The 13492-nt window shown below is 40.2% G+C and overlaps 1 protein-coding gene across 1 annotated transcript in view; it reads left to right on the top strand.

The window, feature by feature from the left end:
• The first annotated feature begins 929 nt into the window (after window positions 1–929).
• PLCXD3 (phosphatidylinositol specific phospholipase C X domain containing 3) overlaps window positions 930–13492 on the top strand; it is a 59275-nt gene continuing 46712 nt past the window's right edge. The window contains exon 1 of the mRNA XM_022598439.2: window positions 930–1802. Coding sequence (XP_022454147.2) covers window positions 1207–1802 — 596 coding nt within the window. The 5' untranslated portion in view covers window positions 930–1206. The remainder of the gene's footprint in view (window positions 1803–13492) is intronic.

The following is a 13492-nucleotide window of genomic DNA, read 5'->3' as shown; positions in this document are numbered from 1 at the left end:
TTTTATACAGCAGGTTCTTATTAGTTATCCATTTTATACATATTAGTGTATATATGTCAATCCCAATCTCCCAATTCATCCCACCACCACCACACCCCGCCACTTTCCCCCCTTGGTGTCCATACATTTGCTCTCTACAGCTGTGTCTCTAAAATTAAAATGAAATAATTTTCCTTTATTGTGTCCAATGATATTTTAAATGGCACTCTGTACTTACAGGCAAATCATACACATGTTCATTGCTACATTTCTGGAGGTTTGATATTTGTAACTGCCAAAAATAAATAATTAAATAAGTTCTCCCTAGGAAGAAATTCTTCTAAATTTGGAAGCAACTCCAAAGAGAGCATTCACTGTAGACAGGAAATATCTGTGAAGAAAATAGTCTACTAGTTAATTTTTAAATACCATCAGTTGTGTTAATTTGCAAGAAAAAAAAATTGTTTATTCAATATGTAAAAAGTACCTGACTTCATCTACATTCACAATTGCCCAAATGTAGGTCAAGAATGATGTTAAAATATCAGAAATTGTACCGTCCTCTTGCCTTATTTCTCCCCTCCTTTATTCCCGTGACCTCTTGTGCTTTCCAAAGTGCAGGAAGTAACACTGATCATCTACCTGTGAAAAGGTCTTCTTTATTCATTGAAACAAGCCCTCTAGGCTTACAATCAACCCAAAATAGAGGGAAAGGGCAAGATTGTAGACAAAGTATTTGGGAACTGGTGAGTTCCTATAAATTGTACTTTATGAATGGTCACTTATGCCACCTATATGGAAAACCAACCCTAATGAATATATTAAATTCTTGGTTTACAGAAGTAGAAGATGATCTTTTGAATTTTAAAAAATTGATTAGTTGGGATTTTTTTTCTTATCATTTTACAAACCATTTGGTCAGTTGAAGTCCTCCATGTACTACACTAGGTTATAAAAAAAGACCCTTCTAAGACATTCGAATGTACTAGGTAAATATTCCTTAGTATTTCCTTTGGCTCATTTGAGGGAGAGATATGGACATGGCAAGAGGGAAAGAAGTTGGGAAGGACAAAGGACTGAAATGTAACCACATTGTGCCTTGTTATTCTTCTAGGATCTCATGATTCCTTCAGCTTCTACATTGATGAAGCCTCTCCAGTGGGGCCTGAACAGCCAGAAACTGTCCAGAATTTTGTCTCTGTGTTTGGAACTGTGGCGAAAAAGCTGATGCGGAAATGGCTAGCCACTCAAACCATGAACTTTACTGGTCAGCTAGGAGCTGGGATCCGTTATTTTGATCTTCGAATTTCCACCAAGCCTAGAGACCCCGACAATGAACTCTACTTTGCTCATGGTTTGTTCAGTGCCAAAGTCAATGAAGGCCTTGAGGAGATCAATGCATTCCTCACAGATCACCATAAGGAGGTAGTATTCTTGGACTTCAACCACTTTTATGGGATGCAGAAGTATCACCATGAAAAACTCGTCCAAATGCTGAAAGACATCTATGGAAATAAAATGTGCCCAGCGATTTTTGCCCAGGAAGTGAGTCTAAAGTACCTGTGGGAGAAGGACTACCAAGTGCTCGTCTTCTACCACAGTCCAGTGGCTCTGGAAGTACCCTTTCTCTGGCCTGGGCAGATGATGCCAGCACCTTGGGCCAACACCACAGACCCGGAAAAACTGATCCAGTTTCTTCAGGCATCCATCACGGAGAGAAGGAAGAAGGGATCATTTTTTATATCTCAGGTGGTGCTGACCCCCAAAGCTAGCACCGTGGTCAAAGGGGTGGCCAGTGGTCTCAGAGAAACAATCACAGAAAGGTAAGTGTCCTTAAGTTATCAGGGGAAATTTTTAAATAATTAAACTCAAATTCAAATAGTTAATTAGTGATGGAGTTAATTCACACCCATGTGAGTTAGTTTCCTAGGGCTGCCACAACAAAGTATCACAGGCTGCTGGGTAGCTTAAAAACAAAAGAAATTTACCATCCTTCAGTTCCAGAAGCTAGAAGTCTGAAATCAAGGTGTCAGCAGGGCTGGCTCCTTCTGAGAGCTTTGAAGGAGAATCTTTTCCATGCCTCTGCATTAACTTCTGGCGATGGTTGGCATCCATTGTGGTTCTTAGCTTACAGATGCATCACTCCAGTCTCTGCACCCACATTTACATGGCATTCTTCCCCGCTTCTCTGTCTTCTCTTCTTATAATGACTAGTCATATTGGATTAGGGCCCACCCTAGTGACCTCATCTTAATTTAATTACATCTGCAAATGCCCTATTTCTAAATAAGGTCACACTTACAGGTACTGGGGATTAGGACTTGAATATGTCATTTTGTAGGACACAGGTCAACCCACAGCACCATGGTTTTTGTTTGTTTGTGTTTGTTTTTGTTTCGTTTTTACCACACCATGCAGCTTGCGGGATCTTAGTTTCCCAACCAGGGGTCGAACCTGGGCCCCCTGCAGTGGAAGCACAGATGGAGTCCTAACCACTGGACTGCCAGGGAATCCCTGCACCATGCATTTTGACCCCATGTCCAGTTATCTTTTCATAGCACTCCTTTTCACATTTGCATAGCATTTTATAGATTACAAAGCCCTTTCTCTACTTTTTCAGAGTATTTTCACATACTTGATTCCATTTGATCTGCATAACAATCCTGGGAAGTAGATACTGTATAACAGATAAAAATTAAAGTTCAGAGAAGTGAAATGTTTTGCCTAAAGCCACTTGGACAATGAATGATGAAACAAAGACTCAAGCACCATTTTTCTCAAGCTGTATTCTATGCCTTTACACTACATTGTTAGCAAGAATCAATCGTTAGCAAGAATCAATCTCCAGAGAGTAGGCATTCCATTGGTCAAGCCCAGACATACATATAGTCACCTGTGAGGTGTAATTAGCAATCACCAAAGATCTTTGTAACTCATTCCCCTGATACAACATGTAGCATTGTACATATTATTTATTCTTTTGAGTTAAAGTATTAAACAAGGCAAACATTGAAGAACAAACACAATTCCTATCACACCTTTTATTTTTAACTTTAACTGATATTTTGAATTACGGTAAAGAGGCAGAGAATGAATGTTTTGCACAAGGTCTTGTAGGGAAAGACAAGAAAAGGAGGAGAAAAGATTCAGAGGTGAAAATGCTGTGGGTGGCCTTTAGAGGTGAAAATGCTATATGGTGGAGAATGGCAGATGAAATTTGTAGTGGGGCAGGAACACATTTGCAAGAAGGCTAAAAGCCTTCTTGCACAGTCTAGAGGACATAGTTAATGAATTGTACAACTTAAAGTGATGAGAGATTAAATTATAATGAATCTAAATTTTACCATATTAAATATAATAAATCATAACATATAAAAGAGAAAAAGATGTCACCATCACAGGTGAGGTGGAGGAGGGCTCTGGGGTTGTAGCCGGCACTGGTCAGAGCTTAGGAACTGGCACTGAGGACGGCTAAAAGCCAGGCTACAGGGAACGTCATCCTATGAGCAATGGGGAGCTAGCAAATGATATTTAGTGGTGGAGTGACTTGACCAGATGTGAATTTTGGGTAGATAATTGGTGGAGCATGGAGGGTAGATGGAGTGAAGAAAGTAAGCAGTTAAGAGGTGCTTGGAACCGTTTTAGCAAGGATATGCAAACTAAACTGAAGAAGGGAGAAAATGTAGAAGGGGACAGTATGCGACAGCAAAAGTTGGATGACTATTTAGCTATGTGGTGTGAATGAAAGAAAAGAGGGGAGAATAAAGTTTCTTCTTGAGAAGTAGAATGAGTGATGGGTGCATTCAAAGAAGCAAGAAACAAAGATACAGGGACTTGGGGCGGACAGGGAGAAGATACAATCAGGATTATGCTAAATTTAAAGTGCTAGAAAGGCATCCAAGTAGATCCAGTTGATCATTAGGAATATAGGTTAACTCGTTTGGGGGATACTGCATTTTTTGGCAATGAAAGCCACAGGTCCTTGGAGAGGAAGTATTCCTCCATGCAAAAGTGTAACGTCCTTCTGTTATTCAGGTATTTGCTGGGATCTCCCTGTTCTTTCAATTGAAGTAAGATCCCCAGCCCTTACTGGGGAACCTCATTGTATGCTCTATGCAAGTGTAAAGCCTTCCCTAAGATTTCTGCTGATGTCTAGATTTCTTACATTCTTGTGGAACGAGCCCTTGTTGCTTCTGGATTACGTAATTTTATGGATTGATTTTTCCATGTGGCCTATCCACGTCCCACCCTCTATAACCTGAGACATGAAACTTGCTTCTTGCTCAATTTCTATATAGTGGTTTATTTGGACTTTACTGAAGATCTGAGCATAAAAGGGAGGTTTTATAATCATAATAATGTAGATGCCTTAAAGTTGAATTTTAGACTCATCTGGAATTACAAATCTCCTGACCTGGAATATCTTCTGAGACATCTGTACCACTTTTCACCCTAGACTCTAGTCCTCTGACTGAATCCTCTCCTCCACCCGCTTCCTGTCCTTTCCTCATCTGTTTTCTTCCCCCAACCCCATATTGCGGTGGAGACGCTACACTCTCCTCTAGATTATTGCACCAAACTATTCACCTCTCTCCCTGGCCCTAAGCCTACATTCAGTTAGTCCCATCAATGTATTCATCAGAACAAGAAGACTTTTTCTTTAATAGAACCACTTTCTATAAAAATTAATTGTTCTCATAAATAACAACTTACCTTACATACTTAAAAATAAGGGAATTATATACACGTAAGAATGTGTTGTTTCCAAACCTACCCCATAGAGCCTCCAGATTTTGAGGAATCCCCAGTAGAGGTGGGAAGGGGACAGGAGGGGTCTGGGGAATGGCTGACTCTAATTCTGTTCATTGTTGCTACACCTTTAATTTAAAAAGCTTTACTTCGAACATTTACATATTGGGCATGAAAGGAGTCTTCCCTTCCAGCTTTACCTTCTGTTGTATAGTTCTATGCTTAGTTCTATGTTGTATAGTTCTAAACACTTTTCTGTACCATTTGCCTACTTTGCATTTGGCCAAGAACCATATCCTGACTCCATACCTGTGTAGGGAATAGCCTTTGGGAAGTCAAGAAGGAAAATCTACTCAAGGAATAAATGACTTTCATTTTTCTCTCTTATGCAATTTCATGCAATAGGACTTTGCAAGTTATACGTTGAACTGCTTTTTGGTTACTTATGCTTTAGTACAGCATTACCAAAGTAGGATTTGTAGAATAACGATCAGATAATTTAGGAGAGAGTTGAAAATGATAATATATATCTACACAACTCTCCCAAAAGATTCACAATGCACATTAGCATATAAAAGGCACTAACAAGTATTTAAGTGAAGAATCCTATTTAATTATAACTAATACAATGTTTTCCAAGCACTTGATTTTTTTTTTCAGATAACACTTATTAACAGCCCATGGAATTAATTTTGACAAAATGTCCTCAGCCATCTGCTCTAATTCAGATCCTTTCACTTGCCTCTGGCTTATATATCTGGAAAAGTAGAGTTTTACCAGTGAAAAGAGAGAGTGGGAAAAGAATTTAAAAAGTAGAAATGAAGACCCTATAGGTAGAGTCAACTATTTCCTCTCTAGGATTATGCAAATGACTTGCAAATATATCTGAACCTGGCCATGATACTTGTGCTATAAGCATTCTCAATGGAGTTTGTCTCAGTACTAGAAAGCCCCTTTTTAAACCAGTTACAAAATGTGTATTCTGTGTATGGTGTTAATGTGAAATCCAGAGGTTTGGTTTGGTTTGGTTTGGACATATTTCAGCTTTCTGGGTGAGGCCTATAGGGAAAGGTCATTGTCAATCCTTGGATAATGCCTTGCAAAGGTAACTTATTACTCCTGATACAGGTAGTGAAAAAACACTTGACTCCCCCAAAATATATTTTTCTCTTCTCACCAAGTGATAAAGCCCACAAAAAAGACTTTTACTGTCACTTTCCTTTTGCTGTTGTGCCAAAGCTGCTCACTGAGAAAGTCCTTTGCCACCAAAGGAGAAGTCACTAGGCAATGTTAAGACTTCTCTGGACCTTTAGTATATTTTCATTTGCAAAATTTGGAGTTTGAATTCAATTATCTCCAAGATCCTTTCCAGTTCTAAAATCCTACAATCCTGGATTTGACTAGTTTCACTATAATTTTTCATTATGTCTATATTTGGGTTAACAAAACTCTAAGCACATGAATTTAGAAAACAGTGTTTGAAGATGCGGGTGGCTTTCAGGGAACTAAATCCAGCCTGGATTTAGGTACCGTAACTTTCAATCTGGCCACCGGTTCTAAATACTGCAGATGCGTTCTCTACATTTTAGCAATGCCAAAAGACACAGATTTTAGTTTCTTAAAGACCTATTTTTAATTTATTTTTCAAACACCAGCTTTTGCACCTCACCCCCACGGAATTCACACGTTCTTAAAAAGAAGGTGTGTAACTTGAGTCAAGTCCTTCCCTAATTTGTGGAAGTTTATTAAATTATAGGTTTTTTTAGTTAAAAAAAATTCAGCTAGACCACCTGTCAGGATATTTAAGGAGCAGTGCATCTTTGTAAGTGAATTGAAGCCAAATTAATTTAGAAAATGTTTATACAAGTCAGCAATTTATCTCATGATGATGATGACAATGGTAATAGTAAAATGATGATTTATTAAGTGCTCTCTTTTTAATACTATGCTAACTGCCCTGCCCATTTATTCTCATGGTCACAGTCATTGCCTTGAGGGTAAGGAAGAAGGATGTGGTTGGTTTTTAATAAGCACCTTTTATCCAACTGGGGAAAGGGAGGCAACTACATTTGTTGAGCCCACTTTCTGTGCCAGGCACTGTGCTAAGTGCTTTACATGAATTGTATCCATTTAATCCTCCCTGCAGCCTTGCAAAGTAGGCATTACATCCATTAGAGGTGGAAAATGGAGCCTGAGAAATGTCTAGTACCTTGCTTAAAAGTCCCAGATTAGTTTAGCAAAGGCAGGATTGTTATTTGGGTCTGACTCCGAGTCCCATGCTTGCTCCTGCAAATTAGGTGAAATTCACCTTTCTTAGCAGTGGGTGCATGTAATGCATTATTTGTCATCTTGGAAGGCAAAGTCAGGTCTAGGCATTGGGAAGATAAAGTATACTGGAGGTGGGGTGGGAAAAGCTATGAAAGAGCAGATCTGAAGTGTATGGCTTTGCCTCAAGATAGAACGCTGGCAGGGGTCCCCTAGGGAAGCACTGCTGTTGGATAATAAAAAGGAAGGGAACTTAGACGTGACCTGACTCAGTCCTCCTTGCCTTGTGCCTGTTTCCCATGTCACTGTTTTCCATTTAGTAAGGAAACTGAGGCCAGAGGACTGCTAAAATGTCGCCCAAGGTCACAGAGCTAACCGGCAGCAAAGGTGGAATCATAATCAGGTCTCCCAGCTTGCAGGCAGACTCTGCCCTCCATACTTCAGGGAGGGATGAGGACAGAAAATGGACAGGAAGATCAGGGGGGCCAGGGAACATCAGGCTGCAGGGAACAACGTGGAAGGGCGAACCAGCTGTCAGACTGCACTGTGCACAGCATAACATGGTGCCCTGTAACCTTGACTAGAGTGGTCAGAAGTTGGGCCTGGGGATGGACCACAGATTTTGTTCAGGGCAGACTTCCCTGGGTCCTATCTCTTTCTGCTTCACAAGCACAATAGGCTATTTTTTCCTTTCAGTTGGGACACATCCCAGCTCACAGCAACTCCCCAAACAACACTTGTGCTGCTGATTTACCCTGTCAGTGCACTCACCCAGCTGGTGGGGGGCTGGGCTCTGGGAAGTTGTTCCCCTGCAGCACCAGTCATCCTAGCAGCTTTGGGGAGCCAAGAAACACCACACTGAGGGAGTGAGACTCAGAATGGTTCAAAGACAGCTACAGGTGACATCAATCTTCATGACGGACAGCTTTCTGGCTCCGCCCCCTAGACTACGCCCCCAAATAGGTCAGCACATTAGCTGGTCTGCTAGCATTCTATTCAGTAAAAGGGAAAGCTGCTTCTTTGGGCTACATATGCCTAAGGAGAAAGAATATCAAGGACATTATGGAAAACCAGCATTAGAATAATCCTTGTTTACAAGATGCTTTCATTGTATGATTCTTTTTTTCAACATATATCTATTAGAGGCTTCCTTTGTTCAACAGATGTTATTCCCAATTTGCAATTTAGAAAATCAAAGGACAATAAGGCTAAATAATTTGTTCAGGTGGTGGTGTGAGCCAGTGCTGCTATCAAATCAGAATCTAGATTTTTCGCGAAAACTCTAATTGGAAAACATACATACATGTTCATAGTAGCACTATTTACAATAGCCAAGACATGGAAACACCCAAGTGCTCATCAACAGACGATTGGTTTAAGAAGATATGATACACACACACACACACACACAGACACACACAGACACACACTGGAATATTACTCAACCATAAAAAAGAATGAAATATTGATACTGCCATTTGCAGTAACATGGATGGACCTAGAGATTATCATACTAACTGAAGAAAGTCCAACAGAGAAAGACAAATATTGTATGACATTACTTATATGTGGAATCTAAAAAGTAATACAAATGAATCTATATACAAAACAGACTCACGGAAAACAAACTTATGGTTACCAAAGGAGAAATGGAGGGAAGGAGGGATAAATTGGGAGTATGGGATTAATACATACAAACTACTATATATAAAACAGATAAGCAACAAGGATTTACTGTATAGCACAGGGAACTATATTCAATATCTTATAATGACCTATAATGGAAAATAACCTGAAAAAAATGTATATATATATAACTGAATCCCTTTCCTGTACACCTGAAGCTAACACAATATTGTAAGTCAACTATACTTCAATTAAAAAAAAAGAGTCTAGGTCTTTTGAACCACTAGAACAAGGAGTCTTGCTTGTAAATCAGAAGGAAGCTCCAGAAAGCATTCTTTTCCCTAGCCCAGGGCTTGGCAAACTGGGCAGTGCTTATGTCACCCTCAGAGGCTATGATTCATGAATCGAAGCTCAAAGAGTTTCACTTCTAACGTACCCCAGGTGAGCCTCACTTTGAGCAGCCCTGCTCCTGTCTGCCAACAAGCTATGCCTGAATCGTCCCCACCAACAGATGAAGTTGGTTTTAAAAAATCTGGAAAGAGAGTCAACCCCAAGATTTATCAGTCCCCTCCCCACCCCAGGTTCAGATAGTTCTTCCTTAAATCTAAACCATGACTCCTCTACCCACAGGACCTGCCAGATTTAAGTTCAAATTTGCTTGTCCTATCACTAAGGTAGAGCTGCCCATCATCGATTTCCAAATAATGGTCCTCTGCTATTCTCTCCCATGTATCTTCTCTCCCATGTCACATAGCTCGATCCTTGGATTACTGTGCTTCAGAAGCACAGGGAAATGCTCCTGGGAGGGATTCTTTGTTCCCCTGGGCTCTAAAGCACACCCCATGGAAGAAGCCTTAGTAACTTCCAGACTCAGTGTCTTCCACCAAAACCAATAAACATTTCAGCGCCAATTAACATCACAGCCCCTTGCAACCCAATGGCCTCCCAGCCCTGATTTTAAGCAGTAAAAAAAAAAAAAAAGATTCTGTAATAGCTTGCAACCCTGAGGCTATGTGACAGAAGAGTGATTTTAGCCTGGGTCATGCTGGGGTATGGAAGGAGGGAGGGTTTTCTTGTAACTCTCTCTTAACAACTTTTGACCTAAGAATTTTTGAAGCAGGCACACGCATAAAAGCTCTTGCTCTCCTTCATTCTGCTAATGTTGTAAGATTAAAGTACAGGCAAATGCGGATAGGAGCCTTTCATTATCTGTAGCAAGAGAGTCAAAGACCGGAGAGAATTGCCAAGCTATTGAGAGGTCAGATACCCATTCAGTGCCTGGTGAGTGTGTGTGTGTGTGTGTGTGTGAGAGAGAGAGAGAGAGAGAGAGAGAGAATACATCTACTTTTCTAAAAAGCATGGAAGCATGGTTTAGGATAGAGGTTTACTCACTTTAGTAAATCTCTCTGGATCTCAGTTTTCTTATATGGAATTGCTGGAGCTTAATATCTGAAGAGGAACTAACCTAGTATGTAGCTGGCGATGGGGGTAGAGAGCATAAAGATGAGGTGTCTAGGCAGCAGGGATATTTAGTCAACCAGGTCATGACACAATAGTGTGGGGACTTCAGCCAGCAACTCAGGGAATGGGGGGTTTGTTTGGGTTGAAAAGAACTGTGGCATGAACTGCCAAGTAGATGAACAAGTAAGAGTTTTCTGATTCAAGAAGTAAAATGGACTAGATGTGGACAGCCCAGACCACGTTCTAAGGCTGTGAGAGGAGGCCTTTGGGAGGACACACACAATGGGAACCACGAGATATCCCAGTGAGAGAGGGTAGAAAGGACTTCTTATAGAATCAAGGTTTAGGTTGGTGACTTGGGGGAAGGTTTAAAGGAAGCAGAGGTCCTCTTTAGATTGGATGCTGTCAGGGCAAGTCTATAATTGGGTATCTCAATATGTCTTATCTATAGGACTAGAGCGATGATAAACTAATTGGCAAAGAAATCAAAGTTGTTCATTTTAGTCTAGAGAGGTCAGTGTTTTGTATTTTGTAGGTGATACGGTTTCTGTGCTCAGACAAAATTACAAAGTATCCTTTTTTATCTCACTTTCTCATGATCTCAAGTAATCTTGTCAGAGGTTGGTATTCTGGGAGATTATGCCCAACAGGAGGAGAACTTGGCCTAGTTGTGAGAGTCCGGCCAGTTTCCAGATGTCAGGACTTGCTTTCAAATTTCTTTTCATTCACCCCTTTTCAGTGCACTTATTTCCATTTGGTTGGAAAATTTCTGACGTGAATTAGGCTTTACATGTTCTTTTTCTTTGTTGTTCTTTTTCTCATTAAAACAATTGAGGCTGTATCTATGCAGAAGCCCAGATCATGTTGACAATGAGGCAAATCAAAGAGTTGGTGAAAACCTAGCCCAGGGCTTATCTACTAAAATGCAAACTCTTCAGATTGAGTCATATAGACAATCAACTTTCTCTGTGGTCTTAAGTTTCTGCCCATCTCATTGGGCAAAGTTGGAATTGACTGACAAGTATCGGGAATCCTGGGTGGTGGAGACCAAAGGAGTTGAGACGGGGGTGGGGGGGGGCGATGTGTAAACAAAGCATTGTGTAAAGGGAATTGCTGATTCTTTAATATTGGTAAACATTCCAATTTCCTTCCCCAAGGTTTTACAACTCATTCCAGGCAGAAAGGAGCAGGAGGTGAGATGGCCAGCTATCATATTTTCAACCAATTTTTTTTCTTGCCCTTTTTGGCAGCAGGAGACGAATTTTTCTTGGCCTTGTTTGAATGAGTGTCCCTGAAAACTTGTTTGTGCTGTGTGTACTTGCAAGACACAGCTTTGGGTGACTGATCTATTAATTATCAAGGGTGATTCCAATAAGTATAAGTGCTTATTTAAGTGAGGTGATATAAGCCAACATTTCTCTGTCAAAAGTGTGCCCCACCTGGGCTTCCTTGGTGGCGCAGTGGTTGAGAGTCCGCCTGCCGATGCAGGGGACACGGGTTCGTGCCCCGGTCCGGGAAGATCCCACATGCCGCGGAGCAGCTGGGCCCGTGAGCCATGGCCGCTGAGCCTGCGCGGCCTGAGCCTGTGCTCCGCAATGGGAGAGGCCACAACAGTGAGAGGACAGCGTACCGCAAAAAAAATAAAAAATAAAAAATAAAATAAAAAAAGTGTGCCCCACCTAACAAAATTGTTGCAAAAATCTCAAATAACTTTCTAACACCACTCTACACAATGACATTTCAGCTTCTAATGTATCACGTTCAGTTGATAACATGTTTTCTTTCATAATCTTTTCAATGTAATAACAACAATAAAAAAAATGCTGGGTATATGAAAATTTCTCAGAATATCTGGTCTTGGAGGACTTTAGAAGAAAATTCTGCATGTATCAACTGAAGACACTAATATTTGGCTTTACTATATGAAGTACAAATCTTCTAGCTCTTGCTCTGTATGTCTGGGATTGTAGCCTATTGCTAATTAACTTATTTCAAAGTACTAAAAGTAATTCAACAAGAATAGCTAGAGACTTGTTTGTCATAATTGACTTTTTTTTTCAGAAATCACAAGTATAGTTTGAATTTTGCATTTAAAATATTCCTTCCTCCTACCCCCTGATCACTTATTTCCCTGTGGCCTCAGCTATTAAAAGAGAAGAAGCTTACAAGTTGTTTCTGGAGCTGTGACATCCTGTCTTGAAGGAGCGGTATGTGGCAGTGAGATTGTAACGTGTGATTTCATTAGTGAATGCTAAAAGCACAGACTGCCCTTTGGAAATATATGTGAGATTTGGCTAATGTAAAACTGAGCGAATTCACCATGTAGCTGCTGCTTATCTAGAATACTAAACAGAAAAGCCTATATGATTTAGCTCAGGTTCAAAAATGACCCAGTCATGAAAATAAATAACACCATAATGTTATATAAAAAGTTATTCATGAAAGTACATCTTTCAGATTTTATTAGATTCATTTTGAAAGGGTTAATTTATATTGCCTGTTTCTCCATAAAAAATACTTGTAATAAGTAGCTTGTCATGAATAGATTGTAGGGAAACTTGGTTGAGTGCAAGGTTCAGTCTAAGTTCAATCTGTTAACAGAGACCACATGTGGATTCAGCAAAGTCATGATGGATCTGTTGCTAGAAAATAGCCAGGAAAATTAGTTTTATTCCCACCTCAGTTTTCAATTTATTGGTTAGCAGTTAAGGGGGTTATGCAATGAACTTGAATCTTACTGCCATTCACAAGCAGAGCAGGCTGCCGTGTGCATACCTACATGCTTCTACGAGACATAGGAGAATTTCACACCTTTCAGGCACACACAACTCATTGCCACTGTGTGTTTGCACTTTTCCCATGTGTCCAGGCAGCCTCCAAACCAGATATGGCCAATGACTCTTGTATCATAAAGAAAGGCTCCTTAAAGCAGTGAACCATGGGCAGGGACATTTTGATGTTTCCATGCCATGGGCTGTGCATACAAAGGCTGTTTCAGTGAGCCACCATTTTCTGCTCCAACTAGCACGAGGTAGGCAGCTTTAGGCTTTAAATGTGTGTGTGTGTGTGTGTTGAAAAGGGTGAGAGGTAATTAAAATAAGTAGAAATCTAGTCTTCTCTCAACACCTGTGAGAGTACGTTGCTTTACTCCTGCTCTTGCAGGAAGGGTTTTTTTTTTTATTGAAGTATAGTTGATTTACAATGTTGTGTTAATTTCTGCTGTACAGCAAAGTGATTCAGTTATACGTATATATACATTCTTTTTTTAATATTCTTTTCCATTATGGTTTATCAGAGGATATTGAATAAAGTTCCCTGTGCTATTCAGTAGGACCTTGTTGTTTACCCATCCTACATATAATAGTTTGCACCTGCTAATCCCAAACTCCCTGTCTACACGTCCTCCAGCCCC

The sequence above is a fragment of the Delphinapterus leucas genome, chromosome 3, assembly GCF_059928025.1.
Source record: "Delphinapterus leucas isolate spDelLeu-1000000601 "Yukka" chromosome 3, BTC_Dleu_Yukka2, whole genome shotgun sequence".
NCBI classification, from domain to species: Eukaryota; Metazoa; Chordata; class Mammalia; order Artiodactyla; family Monodontidae; genus Delphinapterus; species Delphinapterus leucas.
This window is presented reverse-complemented; position numbering and strand designations above follow the sequence as displayed.